Below are 15845 nucleotides of genomic sequence, written 5' to 3' on the forward strand. Positions count from 1 at the left end.
GATGTCCTTAGGTTAGTTAGGTTTAAGTAGTTCCAAGTTCTAGGGGACTGATGACCATAGATGTTCAGTCCCATAGTGCTCAGAGCCATTTTTTTTTGTGAAAACTGTTAATCGTTTTCAAATAAAACGAACGACATTAACATTCTAAATCTTTGTTATTCAGGTTTACATAATTGTAGCCCTCTGCTACTAGAGGGATCCACACTGTAGCGTGTGACGTGGCGGTATGTAACGTAACTCTGTCGGTGCGTGAGAAGCAACGCACAGTAATCGAGTTTCGAATCCGTCCACACATGGAGCATGACAATGTCAGACCACACACGAGCGCTACGAAATCTGCAGCAATCCGACGCCTTGGATTCACTTCACAGATCATCCATCGTACAATCTCGATTGGACTCCATCTGATTTTCATCTGTTTCCAAAACATAAAGAACCTCTTCGAGGACCTCACTTTTATAGTGAAGAAGCGTTGCAAGTAGAGTTGACGTTGTGGCTGCGTCAGCAAAGTGACGGTATCAACAAACTGGTCCCTCGCTGGGAGAAACGTGTTCGTTGCTAGGGTGGCTATATTGAAAAATGAATATCTGGACATGATGAATAAAGATATAGAATGTTAATACCGTTTGTTTTGTTTAAAAAGCTATACGAGTTTTCACATACAAAATTAGAGGCATTGCTTGTCAGCAGTCTCTCGTAGTTGATTTCTTTTGGGCAGGAATTCCATCTTTGCTTGTGGTGTTCTCCTTGGTTCGTCCTTCACGTATTATTTTGCTTCCAAGGTAGCAGGATTCCTCCACAGCATCTACTTGGCGATGACCAATTCTAACGTAAAGTTTATTTCTAATCCTTTTTCTGTTACTCCTAATTACTTTAGCCCATCTTCAGTTTGTCCTCAATCCGTGTCCTGAATCCAGCAGATTGTTTATTTCACTCAACTGGCCCTGTAATTCTTCTTCACTTTTACTGACGAATGCAACATCATCAACGAATCTGATCAATGATATCATTTGACGCTGATATTTTAACCTCACTTCTGATCCGTTCTGTTAGTCCCATGGATGCTTCTTCGATATATAGACTGACTATAGGCGCAGAAGTTTTCACCCATGTCTAACACCCCATATAATCCGAGAATTTCATTCGTGGTCTTCCATTCTTATTGTTTCCTCTTGTATTTTGCGAATATTGTACATTACCTCTCTTTCCCTATAACTTACGTCTATTTTCCTAAGAATTTAAAACATCTAACATTATTTTACATTGTGGAATGCTTTTTCTAGGTCAACAAATCCTATCAAAATGTTTTTATTTTTCTTAAGTGTTCCTTCCATCATTAGGCGCAAAGTCAGAATTGTCTTTTTGTTGCCTCTCTCTTTCCTAAAGCGGAATTCATCGTCATTTACAAATACTCGATTTTCTTTTCCATTCTCTTGTATGTTATTCTTATTATCGACTTTGATGCATTATCCGTTAAGCTGAGCTGACGTAGTTTTCGCATTTATCTACCCATGCTGCCTTTTGGATTGTGTGGGCGATATTTTTCCGAAGGTTAGATCGCACGACTCCACTGTCATAGATTCTACACACCAACATAATGTGCTTTAAAGTGTCTATAATTTATCTCTCTTTTGATTTCATACAGATCGTTGCGTACAGGACCAGCGATGTCGTAAATCAGACCGCTAGGCGAATTAATGGACCTCAATCTTATCTCCTCCTTGATGTTAGAGACAAATTCGTACATTCTTCCTGCTGTGCCCAACATGTCTCATACATATCGCCATAGTTGTAAGAAAGTAGATTGTATTTTTTTCCCCTTTGTGCGTGGGCGTGGCTCACTGTTTCCAGAGAGAGTGTTCGAAATTCTCCCATAGCAGACAAACAAAATTTCCAAAATGATCCCGTTTCGGTAACTTTCCCGCAAATATCTTAAACCTACCTACTCCTTTAATTATATTTGTTATGGCTGTTGACAACTTGAAGAGATGGAATTACGTTTTCAGGCCGTAAAATTATAGTACATATCAAATTAAAATTTTTATTTTACGTAAAAACAATAGTCCGACCATAAAAATCAAAAACCTTGTCTAGAGGTACCACCTTTCCTTTCGTCATACTTTTTCAATGTTCTGTTGATTTAATATGAGCAGACCATCTGTGTCTCACTTCGCTACTCGACACCTCTGTTCGCGCTACTGTGAACACAAAAACCTGTACCCGTTTTTTTAGTTGCGCTTCCTGAAAGCTCTTAACCGCCGATCCTTCATTACCTTACATTTATTTATAACAAATCATTCCAGTACTGATGTGTTTTTGGGAGATCCTCTATATTGGAGCAGCATGTATTCATAGGACATATGTTTTAGGATAAAACACAGGAAATACAATCTTCAACTAAAACTACAAAATCCAATATAGCGTCTCCTTAGACATCAGTATGCCCACGATAGTCGATAGACATCCCAATCGGCCGAAAATGGACATGTGCACATCGTAGCGATGTCACGGAAAGGTATCACCGTGGTGAGCATCCAACGAAAGGTAAGGTGTATCTACTGATTTTAAGAGACAGTGGCATCCAAACGTCAATGAAATAAGTTTTAAAGGGTAAAACATAGGTACAGTTTCTTTCCGAAGTGCTACTGTCTCTGCTACTGGAAGTACAACATGAAATATCTAGATGTATGGGATGACATCTAACAAGTATGTAGATAACTAAGTACGTGTGGTTTGAACTAAAATACCAGAGATGGTACTAGTAGTATTGCTAGGCAGGCAAAACACTTCCCCAATTACCCCGGTACCGAATTTTTTTCCCCAATTATTTCCCGTAGGTTTCCGTTTCACCAAAGGTTCCCCCACAGCAATAATTTTCCCCGAAACTGCGAAAAAGTCCCCAATCCGGAGTCGATGCCCTGGTTCTAATTACCCCACGTACTTGCGCCGATATCAGCTGGCAGGGGACAGGAGGGGCGAGGGGGGAGGGGGGGGGGACGACTAGGAAGCAGCAGGAGGTGGCGCTGGCTGCACGTGGCTGGGTGTCGACCCGGCCACCCAAAGCAGGCAGGCGGGCACGCCGCGCTTCTTGCTACCCGGCGACGACACCTGGCACACCAACTGGAGCAGAAACGCCCGCGGCGTCGGCGGCCGCGCCGAAGAAAACCAATTTAGCGGTCGCCGCCAGCTGCCGGCGAGTGTTGAGTTAAGATTAAGAAACCTCATAATTAGATTCTTTCTTGGGCGACGGTACAGTTCATTACCTGGCTACCGCACTTCTTGCTCGGCCGGAGCGCATCGACTCCTGCTGGAACAAAGGTCTGCGGTCGCTATGGCCCGCTTCCTCTCGTTATTGCCGCTCCCTCCGCCCCCCTCGGCGTCGGGCTCTTCCTGGTTCTTGCGGACCGCGCCAGTCTCTTGTCATGGTGAAATTTCTCTACTGGAACTGCCGCCGGCGGCTCCGAGTGAGAGGGGCAGGGGAAAAAAATGGAGAAATGGTCCAAGAACCGTCGTACGCACTCGTGCGTGCTGGAGCGGTGTGCTGTCCCTCTTTAAGGAGACAAAACGTTCTAAATTGGGTTAACGCATGGATGTTTCCGAAAACAGCGTCCCCGTTCCAGTTACCGCGCTAAGTTGCTACCGCCAGCTGCAAACGCGAGGCTGCTCCTAAACAGGTTGGGCCCTACAGATGTACCAACCTGTTGAAATTTGGGAGCGTACTACATTTTGGGCGATCATTCACAAAATTTCTACAGTTTATATTTTCTGTCCTAACAATTGTTTAGCATTCAATTCTCTGTAACCTCAGAGAAATCTTTATATATTATGTTCTTTATATTATTTTAAAAAAGCATTAACAACTGTATATCAATAACACTGTAACAATGAGAAGTCTTTGCTATTAGATTCAGAAGCATCCGATCCACCTTACATTTCAAGGCGGTGGGTTACTCTGTACTGCTAATGAAATAAGAATGAATGTCCTTTTCAGTTGTTAGTGCTTTTACCTCTCGTTAGCTACAAGTGGGTTGGTTGGTTTGTGGCTGTTGAAGTGACCAGACTACAAAGGCCATCGGTCCCCTACAAGTGGGGAAAGCATTTCTTTGAATGATGTATATCGTAATATTTCAGGCTTTACAGCCATCATATTCGGCTACAAGAAGCTCTTCTTAGAGCAGTTGAGAAGGAAGCAGTGCCAAGTGACGTAATTTGGTGTGAGCTACCGATGACTATGATTTGTTCGGTACGTGTATCGTGAGAGAGATCGCCCAAAGTGCGGGGCTTCTTCGCGATTGGCTGCTGCGTTCGGAAGTTGCGCGCCAAAATAATAACCTCCTGCCATTAATATCAGAAAAACTAAATAGAGTATTTAATTGCATTTCATGTAAAAGCACCTCTCAGTAGCAGGCTATCATTCCATTATTTCAAAAGACTTAATTACCAGCAGAATAGTAAACAGCTGCTAAACGGAAAGGCAGACGAAGCACTTCGCAGATCTTCGGATCGTGCCTAACTTGGATGACGGTCGAAGTGGTTCGGCTGTAAGATCATAGATGTTTCGGTAGTCTCGGAGAACAGACCGCAGGTTGGTGAACATTAATTAGGAGTTATGCGATTCACTCAGGGCGGTGGAAGCAAATAGGCCCCTCGCGTGTACTGTAGTCTTAGTACAAATGAAATCAGTGACACGTCATCTGTGGTAACACAGAGGAGGTATGAAGGAGAGAAATTTTCAGAGAAGGAGTTTATTACACACATGTTTATATCACCCTCTCTCTCTCATATTCTTTTTCTATTTGCCGTAATATATGTATAATGAACCGAATTAAAATTTGTACCAAGGCCAGAATTCGTTCGTGGGTCTCCTGGTGACTAACAGACACTCTAAACACTACGTCACCCTGGCATATTGTTTATGGAGAACACCAAGTTGGGTGAGTGTGAAAGAGAAATTGGACTGAGGAGGGAGGCATGCTAGGGTAGTCTGCACGGCTTTGCCAGGGCGGCGTAGTGCTTAGCACATCTGCCTAGTGACCAAAAGACCTTAGTTCGCATTCCGATGTTGGTACAAATTTTTCATTCTGCGCTTCAGTCTGCATATGTACATCATAGATGTTTGAGACTTGAAAAGGTCTCTAAAACCAAATACTTTCATTTGACTCTTTTTAAAGATTTGGCTAGGTGCGAGTACGACTCGCGCACTGAAACTATAGGTAGTTCATACTTCTCGGGAATGGAGAATCTAATCGATTTGAGCCTGTTATCGATATCGATAACGGCTGACAAGAACTGGTCAAAGACATACAGTAAAAGAAGAATGGGTAGCTTTGAGGGATGAAATAGCGAACGCGGCAGAGGATCAAGTGGGAAAAAAGACGAGGGCTAGTAGAAATCCTTGGGTAGCATAAGAGATATTGAATTTAACTGGTGAAAGGAGAAAACATAAAAACGTAGTAAATGGAGCAAGCGAAAGGAATACAAACGTCTCAAAAATGAAATCGACAAGAAGTGCAGAATGGCTAAACATGGATGGCTAGAGGACAAATGTAAGGATGTAGAGGCATATATCACTAGGGGTAAGCCATGAAAATTAAAGAAACCATTGGAGAAAAGAGAACTACTTGTATAAAAATCAAGAGCTCAAATAGGAACCCAGTTCTAAGCAAAGCAGGGAAAGCAGAAAGGTGGAATGAGTATATAGAGGGTCTACACAAGGGCGATGTACTTGAGGGCAATATTATGGAAATGGAAGAGGATGTAGATGAAAATGAAATGAGAGATGTGATACTGCGTGAAGAATTTGACAGAACACTGAAAGACCTAAGTCGAAACAAGCCCCCGAGAGTAGACAACATTCCATTAGAACTACTGACAGCCTTGGAAGAGCCAGCCCTCACAAAACTCTACCATCTGGTGAGCAATATGTACGAGACAGGTGAAATACCCTCAGACTTCAAGAAAAATATAGTAATTCCAATTCCAAAGAAAGGTGTGGACAGGCGTGAAAATTACCCAACTAATAGTTTCATAAGTCACGGCTATAAAACACTAACACGAATTCTTTACAGATGAATTGAAAAACTGGTAAAAGCCGACCTCGGGGAAGATCAGTTTGGATTCCGTAGAAATATTGGAACACATGAGGCAATACTGACCTTACGACTTATCTTAGAAGAAAGATTAAGGAAAGGCAAACCTACGTTTCTAGCATTTGTAGACTTAGAGAAAGCATTTGACAATGTTGACTGAAATACTCTCTCTCAAATTCTGAAGGTGGCAGGAGTCGAATACAGGGAGCCAATGTCTATTTACAATTTGTAAGAAACCAGATGGCAGTTATAAGAGTCGAGGGGCATCAAAGGGAAGCAGTGGTTGCGAAGAGGGTGAGACTGGGTTGTAACGTATCCCCGGTGTTATTCAATCTGTATATTGAGCAAGCAGTAAGGGAAACAAAAGAAAAATTCGGAGTAGGAATTAAAATCCATGGAGAAGAAATAAATAGTTTGAGGTTTGCCGATGCCATTGTACTTCTGTCGGAGACAGCATACGACGTAGAAGAGCAGTTAAAAGTAAATGGACAGTTTCTTGAAAGGAGGATACAAGATGAACATCAACAAAAGCAGAACGAGGATAATGGAATGTAGTCAGATGAAAGCAGGTGATGCTGAGAGAATTAGATTAGGAAAAAAGACACTTAAGTACTAAATGAGTTTCTCCATTTGGGAAGCAAAATAACTTATGATGATCGAAGTAGAGAGGATATGAAATGCAGACTGGCAACGGCAAGGAAAGCGTTTCTGAAGAAGAGAAATTTGTTAGCATCTAATGTAGATTTAAGTGTCAGGAAGTTTTTCTGAAAGTATTTGTGTGGAGTGTAGCGTTGCGTGGAAGTGAAACATGGACGATAAATAATTTAGACAAGAACAGAATAGAAGTTTTCGAAATGTGGTGCAACAGAATAATGCCGAAAATTAGATGGGTAGATCATGTAACCAATGAGGAGATACTGAATAGAATTGGGGAAAAGAGGAATTTGTGGCACAAGTGATCGGTTGGTAGGAAATGTTCTGGGCCATCAAGGGATCACCAATGTTGTATTATAGGTCAACGTGGAGATTAAAAATCGTAGATGAAGAACATGAGGTGCATACAATGAGCAGATTCATAAGGATGTAGGTTGCAGAAGTTACTTGGAGATGAGGAAGCTTGCACAGGATAGAGCAGCATGAAGAGCTGCGTGAAACCAGTCTCTGGACTGAAGACCACAACAACAACAACAACAACTGATGACTAACTGAAACCCTCAGCTGCCGACAGGCGTTGTTGATATGCCTCGATGTGGACAGCTGAAAATGTGTGCCCCGACCGGGATTCGAACTCGGGATCTCCTGCTTACATGGCAGACGCTCTAGCCATCACAACCGAGGACACACATGAATAGCGTGACAGCAAGGACTCATAGATATTTGCCCATCCACTCACTACTCGCGCACGCTTCGACGATTTCCGTAAGAGTTTGGGCAACCTGTGCGCATTTGCACAGACGAAGGTCAATGGCTGGGTAGCCTTTAACTATATATATGAAGACAGTAACTGTTCTCGAATGAACAGAATACTGTTGATGACCGTGCAGCTTTTCCCTGGAATAAATGATGACTAACTGAAACCCTCAGCTGCCGACAAGTGTTGTTGATATACCTCGATGTGGACAGCTGAAAATGTGTGCCGCGACCGGGATTCGAACCCGGGATCTCCGGCTACATTACACATGTAGAATTGTGGACAGTTGGGAATGTGAGTCTCACGGGAAGCGTGCAAGGGATAAGTCCTTGCATTCGTGCTATTCATCTGTGTCCTCGGTGGCTCGGATGGGATAGGCCGGCACGGCAGCTCAGCGTGTTCGGTCAGAGGGCTGCGTGCTCTCTGTAATAAAATAAACTGAGTCAAGGAATCAACGTCAACTTGAACGGATGTTTGCCGGCACGGTAGCTCAGCGCGTTCGGACAGAGAGCTGACTGGCCTCTGTAATAAAGAGGTATATCAACAATACCTGTCGGCAGCTGAGGGTTTCAGTTAGTCATTATTCTTTCGAGAACAGTTACTGTCTTCATATAAACAACAACAACATCTATATCAATACTGGTAAGATAACGGTCACGGAAATTCCAAGACTTCCGTGTGGTACAATTACAAATTAACATTTTTAGGATTATTTTCCTTTACGCGTACTGTAAAATCTTGCTTCTTGCCAAATTTCATGACTAATGGTCGATGGTAAGTACGCTGCAGGGTTTGATGATTGAGGCTTAGAGTGTCAAAATAATGTCACACAAACGGTCGTAACCTTTGGTTGCATGGACTCAGAAACTTACATTTTTTTACACCGCCAAGGGACCGTAGACCTTAGTATGTGACATAAATTTCACCTTGATACGGCTGTCAGTTCCCGAGAAACAACTTTCTTACAGTCGGACAGATAAACAGACAGAGAGATGGATAACTGCGTGCTCCTGAAGGGTTATCAACTGCTGTACGAAACTCTAATGACCTCCGAAGCAGAGAGCCAGCAGAATTGTTGCGATGTCAGTATATGCAACAGAGACTGCCACATCGAATGGGAGACAGGGGTGGGTTGTCATGGGGGTTCGTTGTCACGAGTCTCGGTTCTCAGTTGCTGCTACCCCCTAGCGGTGTACACACAGAACACAGTGCGACTGCAAGAATCTGAATATGGACTACGTAGTGTCCAGTTTCTGGCTCCAAATTTCGGGATTTAATCTGTGCTTTTGCAGCTGTAAGTGTTTATTTAATGTTATAATTGACACTTTATTCAGTGAAGTCTGAATCCGAATTATTTTCAACTATTTTACATACTATGGTTTAACACCAAAAGACTTCAAAACTTTGCCATATGATATTAGCGTGGCAAAATCTATTAAATGCTCTAAGATCCAAAACTGCGCGCATGTCATTTCTTCGGTTAAGATCTATAGCAAAGGATGGCGACAGAAAAATACAGTTCTAAATCACTCCCCAACAAGAGATATAGCAGTTTTAACAGATTGACCAGAAAAAATGGAAGTAAAACAATTAATGATATGTCTATTTAGAAACACAACTGAAAACTACGAGAATGCAAACAAAAAAGAATTTTAAAAAAAAAGAATAAGAAATTGCAACTGGTGACTGAGTTAACAATGATAACTGTTTTTGTTTAGTTAATCTTGGATGATTTTCTAACACTAAGGCTAAAGAATAATGGATCCCAATGCATAGAATATATTACGTGTTTCAGTAATTATGTACCGCTAGGCTAAAGAACTTTTATACAATTCAAAATTGTGTGAGTGCGTTCGGAAGTGACTAGGCTGATAGATAACATTTTCTTAATTATTTACTTTAATTAATATTTTAGCTTCTAAAATGATCTTAAATACGTATTTGTGCTATATCAATATTATTACTGAACTATGAATTCTTAATACAACTTTTTTAAATAAATAATTTCCTCTTCCGATCCAAATGATCCTTGAAATCAATTGCAACTTCTATGACAACCAATCTGAAGCCGAGCAGGTTCTCACAAAAATTTACTCTCACAAAACACTTTTACCTGAAAATCTTATTGCCGTTGTGGCCACAAATTTGTGGTAAAAATACAGCCAAAGATACACACTACAAGGCACACTAATAGTAGTAACAAAAACTATAAACACTGCCTCTTCGAAAATTAAAAATTATAAATTGTGACAACCTGCCCCTGTCTCCGTACCGGCCAAACACTGATTGTATTATTTGCTTCCTAAAGACTGAAACTGTGAAGAGAATAGTGGATGTATCCCTGAAACAATATTTAGAGAAAGTCCACGAACACCGAACTTCGTCTTCTCCCCAAGACCCATCATCACCCATTACAGAGGAGTTCCATGATGAAATCACTGGTCCACAGAGCACGTACGTAGTCAGACGAAAACGTCGCCGAAGAAACCGAATGCTCCAGGGAGATTTTCGAAAAGAATGAATAACCAGAACTACAATTGAGCGTGCCCTACACCGCAAATCGACACCGCAGAGGGAACCGACTCCCTTACCCGGAAAATCGCGAAGATACTTCCAAGATATGGTTTCGTATCGAACCTATATCGATCACTTCGAGGAAATTAAAAGATCTATTATGTTGTGAGGAAGATAATCTAGGGTCCCAAAAATGGGTATATAGCTCATATTACATCGAGCAAGTGTGACATGCTATATAGGCCTATCGGAGAGATCGTAAGAACTATTGTACGAAACCTCATAATTACGAGCATCAACGTCAAACACTTTGTGCACGCAGATACATCAACTAGAGCTAGTTATGGCCTAAGGGCGTGCCATACTTAGGAAAACACGAACTGTAGTCGGTAGAGGATGATAGCGATGTGGTAAGGTAAGTATCCTGGATCATGGATTCCATAGTTTAAAATACAATATTCACAGTAATTAATTAAAATTTATTCACGCGGCTATGTTTTATTTAGTTTTGTATGTTGTCAATTTTTCTGTCAGTAGATTTTATAGATTTTATTCTGATTTTAGGTATGGATATTGCTGCAATATATTTCATCTCTGGTTTATTCTAACACAAACACTTTAGCTATGTGTAACGTTTCCAGTTAACGACTGTGAATTTCCTATGTTAAACTAATGAACATATGATGCTTGACACTTACGTTACTTCACCATTAGCGACTCCTACCGGGTATAGTTCGTGTTTGTACAAGTATAGGACGCCCTAAGGCCACCGCTTGTTCATGTATTTGCATGTAGAAAGAATCTGACGTCGTTATTCGTGTCAGAATACTCATAATGGCACTATCTGGCCGTCAGTCATTTATAACTACCGTTCGATTTTTTTTCTAGAGATTTGGCCTTCGGTCAGTTAAAAGTATTGCTGCTACGTAAGTGATTTTTCCAATTTGTTTTAACAGATCTTACCATGGCAGGAAGCCGAAACCTTTGATACTGCGAACTACGTAATTAAGTGCGATCAAGACGAACAATTATTCGTAAAGTGCTAAATATGATCGCTGACACGTGTATGAACTTTATGTCTTCAGTTGATACTCTAAGCACACATTGTTCATCGTTCCAACCACCAGATGCGCAACTAAAGCATTTACAATTTCCTCGTGTTACGGAGTTCATTGTTCGGGGAAGGCTTCCACAGATTATGACACATCGAAAACGGATTCTTTCCTTCAAAGTGTGATGCATAGCTACTGCCAGAGTTTTGGACGCATTGATATAACTGAAACTGCGTGTGACCAGAGGAGTATCCATTTTACCCCAACGACCTCCAAAGTTGTCAGCACATGTGTCACAGATGACGATCGACTGGACTTGTTTTAGGATTAAGTTGGGCAACCACCAAATTCAACTCATTTTCTACGTGCCGAGATACAGTGGTCCTTGTTTTTTAGCCAGGGCCAATAGCACCTGCGAAAGTAAATCTTCGATTGCGAACTACAAGTGTATTATTTCCTCAAATGTCTTCATAAACACCCGAACCTATTTTACCATCCAGCGAAACTAAGACTCCATTCCAAAATCAAGAAAGTAGCCCAGACTAGTATACCACCTTCACCGAATTTCCCGTTTCTAATGACCCCTTCCGCGACGGGAAGTTAAATTCTTAATTTTGGATCATCAGAATTTCGCAACTACCCACACAAGTGACTGATCTGTTTCCTAGGCACCTGCCAGGCCCATAGATGGCCGTCCCTCCCCCACATCGTATACAGTGTGACTCATCAGCCCATTACCCCTTCTTCCGCTGCTCTACAAACAACGGCGTTGTTTGCACAGCTCTAAGAAGAGTCACGCTTTCATTTTTTGTGGCCAGTGACTTGGATCCAGCAGCACGACCATGAAAATCGTGAGCTGTCGCATCTTCACCGGTCGTTCTGCCACTGACCTTCGCTGTGACAAAATTCTACTACGTTTTTTCATAAAGGACGTCCGGCGGTTAGTAAGACCAGTACGCTTTGGAAATTTGAGGACTCGTCAACTAATTTCTTATGCCTATCAGAGTAATGATTTGGTCCATGTTATTTCTGATCTACAACATCGTTAACAGTATACTCCTTCCAATTTGAATTCTCTCAGTGAAGTCGTTCTATCCACAAACGTGTCTGATGGTAACGCATTTTTAGGCCTACACCAGTATTTACACACACTCGAGTGCATTCGCTGACGTCCCACACAGCGCTTCCGTCAGTGGGGTCTCCACACACTTGAGTTCATATAAGGCTCTTTTTTTTTTGGTTAGCAGTGGTAATTTGCACTGATATATACAGAGTGATTTTTTCCATCGAGTACAAACTCTAGGGACTGATCGATGACAGGATACAGAGCAAAGAAATGTCTAATGAGCTTACGTCCTGAAATGAATGGTTCCCATGCTAGAGACCATTTATTCAACGATACATTGTCTGAGTCTGTGGTCTAACACAATTTTCAACACATTCCGTAGCTGTGGATGCAATGTATAGCAGGTATTAGACCGGAGACTCTGTAACAATGTATGATTGAATAATTGTCTATAGCATGGAAACCATTCATTTCCGGACATATGTTCATTAGACCTTTTTTGTTCTGCACCCTCTCCTCGATCAGTCGCTGGAGTTTATACATGATGGAAAAAGTCACTGAAAAAGAAAATTGGTGTTTATGACTGCTTTATTTCTTTTTTATGATTACCATAGACCAACGAGGACAATATACAAGGTCGTGAGAGACAGTCTGAAAAGCTTATAAGTGTGTTAAAGGGTAGGTTGTGCTGAGAAGAAAATGTTCAGAAAGAAAATCGATACCTAGGGCCTTTTACGAGTTAGTTGGCATTGACGTTAGCCAAACAAGACGTTGCGTGCGCAAATTCGAGCGGTCCGCCAAAGGCGTTGTCGTCAAACGTGTTCTTCGATTGGTTTCTTAAAACAGAACAAGAGAAGGACACAAAAACTGAACATGGCACGGTAGTAAGGATCGTACCAGAGCCAAAAACTGAGCAGTTTCGTACGCTATCACCTACCCTATGAGAACAACTGATACTGCACCTGGCAGGCAGCTTGAATTTGAGCACAAGGGCCAGATTCGCTAACTTCAATGCTAATTAACTTTGAAAAGGCGCAACGTACTGAAGTTTTTCTTAAAATTTATTTCTCAGCACAACCTACCCTGCAACTGAGTTACAAGCTTTTAAGACTGTTTCTGACCAACTTATACACTGCGTGTTTCCGTAAGAGCGTGCAAAAATGTAACAGGGCGTAGAGAATGCTCCACTGAACAATTTAGCTGGCTTCTCCGATACCAGGTTCTCTACCTATATACCTATATAAGTAATTACGTAGACTAACTTGACCTTTCATGGAACAAAGTTTTTCTGCTACAGTCACTTTTTACTGTTCCTCTAGTATTTACTAGCACGACGCGTTCCGTCGGCTTGCTGCCATCATCAAGTGCTTTACAGTCCACCAATTTATGATACAATGACTGACCTCAACAAATTCCATACACCATGATTAAATTTAATTTTACCATGTGACTTTTGCAACGCTACTGCATTGACTCCTTTGATCCATTAAGGGGAGCCGGAGGTGGTCAAATCCAACAAATTACGATTTTTTTTTTGCTACCGAAAATTAATAGGAACATTCCTCTTTAATGTAAACTTTGAATTATTGTTCTATTCGCCCTAGAAGTGGAGTTATTACCATTTTCCCCCACGCCTGCAGAGGAGATGGGCGGCCGCTGAATGCATCTAACACCCTCTCGTGACTTCCTGGCGAACTGCTTGGGATTTTCTTGGCCTGTTACGCATACAGCGCCTTATGTTACGCATACAGCGAGTGTGCAAGGGTTGGCTACATTGTTTTCTGTGACAAATGAAGCGCTAAGAGCGCGGAACATCGTCTCTTTGCTGTTTACCATTTCGAATTAGTTCAGTGTTGCGCCTGTTGTTGGTAGTATACTTCTTGCGTAAAGCGTTGTTCTGGTTACGATGCCACGTTTTAGTAACCGTGTATATAAGAAGAGGAAGAACGTAGGGAAAAGAAAATTAACACTAATACCAAGTTGCGATACTGCAATTACTGAAACAGTGTGTTCTTCTGCTAAGCAACACATGGCCTGCCATAGCCCTGTGACATCTTCCAGCAAGAAGCTGACTGGTGGAAGTTACAGATTTCGTGAATATGTTAGTGACACTGTACGAGCACTAAGAAATATTTGCAATAAAAGCAATTTTTCATGACTTAGCACAGCCAGAATTGTTACACAAATGTCTACGCGGAAAGACGCAGAATCCTAATGAGGGCGTAAACAATTTGATTTGGAAAGTGATTCCTAAAAGGGTGTTTGTAAGCATAAAACACTGCACTTTGGCATTTATGATGCAATAGCAACCTACAACCAAGGGAACAGTGTGAAGTGTGAAGTTCTGAAGGCATTAGGAATTACAGCTGGGGTGAACACTGTACGAGCACTAAGAAATATTGACAGAGAAAGGATAAGAGGAGCAGAAAGAAGAGAAAGGCATATGAAGTATGATGGAACAACAGGCCAGAAAAGAAGACAGAAGAGGAAGCTTTTGGAGGATGAAGAAGAAGACCCTGATAATCCATCCTATAGTGCAGGAATGTATTGAGAAACTTTGATAGCCATTTCCCGTAAATTAGAATTTTTCGAATACAAGGAACATTTTCTCAAAATCCACTCAAGCTAGAGAGATGAAATTTTTATACAGCACTCCTAGTGGTCAAACTCACATTGTAACACAGCCGTTTGGCAATATGTTCAGTAGTTTCATTTCAGTTTAATTATAAAGCAATTATTTGTGAAAAAAATTTGGGTCATTAATAAAAAAAAGTAATTGGAAGGAAACTAGAAAAGATACTCCAAAATCCCTCTGTCATAACTGCAATACTAAACCACTCTGTATGTAAAAAAAATTCAAATTTTTCTATTTGGTAGTTTATTCATAAATGTTCCTCAAACTTAGTGATTTTAACATGGGCAACATAGGCACCTCCGGCTCCCCTTAATACTACATTACGAATGTTATACTGCCAGAGTAGTCAGAAGAGAGTAAGGGTTCAAGGTATCCTGCAGACACAATTTTATGCGATACGGAAAACAGGTGCTTCAAATTGTGTGGGCGAAGCTGCATGGCAATTAGAAACGTAGTCCCAAGTTGAAGTAGAATAGACAGTACGATTCTTGTAGGCAAAACGTCTAAATTTCACATGGATTAACAGTGAAATTCTGGCGGTATAGCGGCCAAAAGCAATGTCGCGTCCAGAAAAGAGATGTCGATGAATATTATAAATTTAATCTTTTTTCTTTAATACATCATTTCGATCTTATCTGGAAATACAATTCGGATCCTGAACGTGATTTTTAATCTAGCGTCGCATCAAACGACGCATTATTTGTGGGATGTAATTAGGATGTACAGAGAATAACATTAACCTTAGGTTTTACAAAATAGTAAAATAAACTGACCTGTATACGTGCTTCTGTCAGGCCTATCTTCATCGCAAGCTCCTCCCTGAAACAATAAATGTTATATGTACAACACGAAGGTCTGGGCCTTATTGAGGAATTCGTTAATTAAAGCATCTTTTGTACTGTAGTACATATACATACACTATCTGATCAAAAGTATCCGCACACCAGTATTTAATGCGGAATTACCCACTAGATAGGGCGAAAGGCGGACCCACCAGTATAAAAGATGGCAGGGAGCACTGTGCTGTGAGTAGAGAAGCAGTAACACAAAAGTGGGTCCCTCAGGACAGCTCAGTCAC

General features: G+C 41.3%; 1 protein-coding gene across 1 annotated transcript in view; it reads right to left on the minus strand.

Moving 5' to 3' along the window:
- LOC124594662 (paired mesoderm homeobox protein 1-like) overlaps positions 1 to 15845 on the minus strand; it is a 192308-nt gene that overhangs the window by 90035 nt on the left and 86428 nt on the right. The window contains exon 4 of the mRNA XM_047133032.1: positions 15541 to 15586. Coding sequence (XP_046988988.1) covers positions 15541 to 15586 — 46 coding nt within the window. The remainder of the gene's footprint in view (positions 1 to 15540; positions 15587 to 15845) is intronic.

The sequence above is a fragment of the Schistocerca americana genome, chromosome 2 (assembly GCF_021461395.2).
Source record: "Schistocerca americana isolate TAMUIC-IGC-003095 chromosome 2, iqSchAmer2.1, whole genome shotgun sequence".
NCBI classification, from domain to species: domain Eukaryota; kingdom Metazoa; phylum Arthropoda; class Insecta; order Orthoptera; family Acrididae; genus Schistocerca; species Schistocerca americana.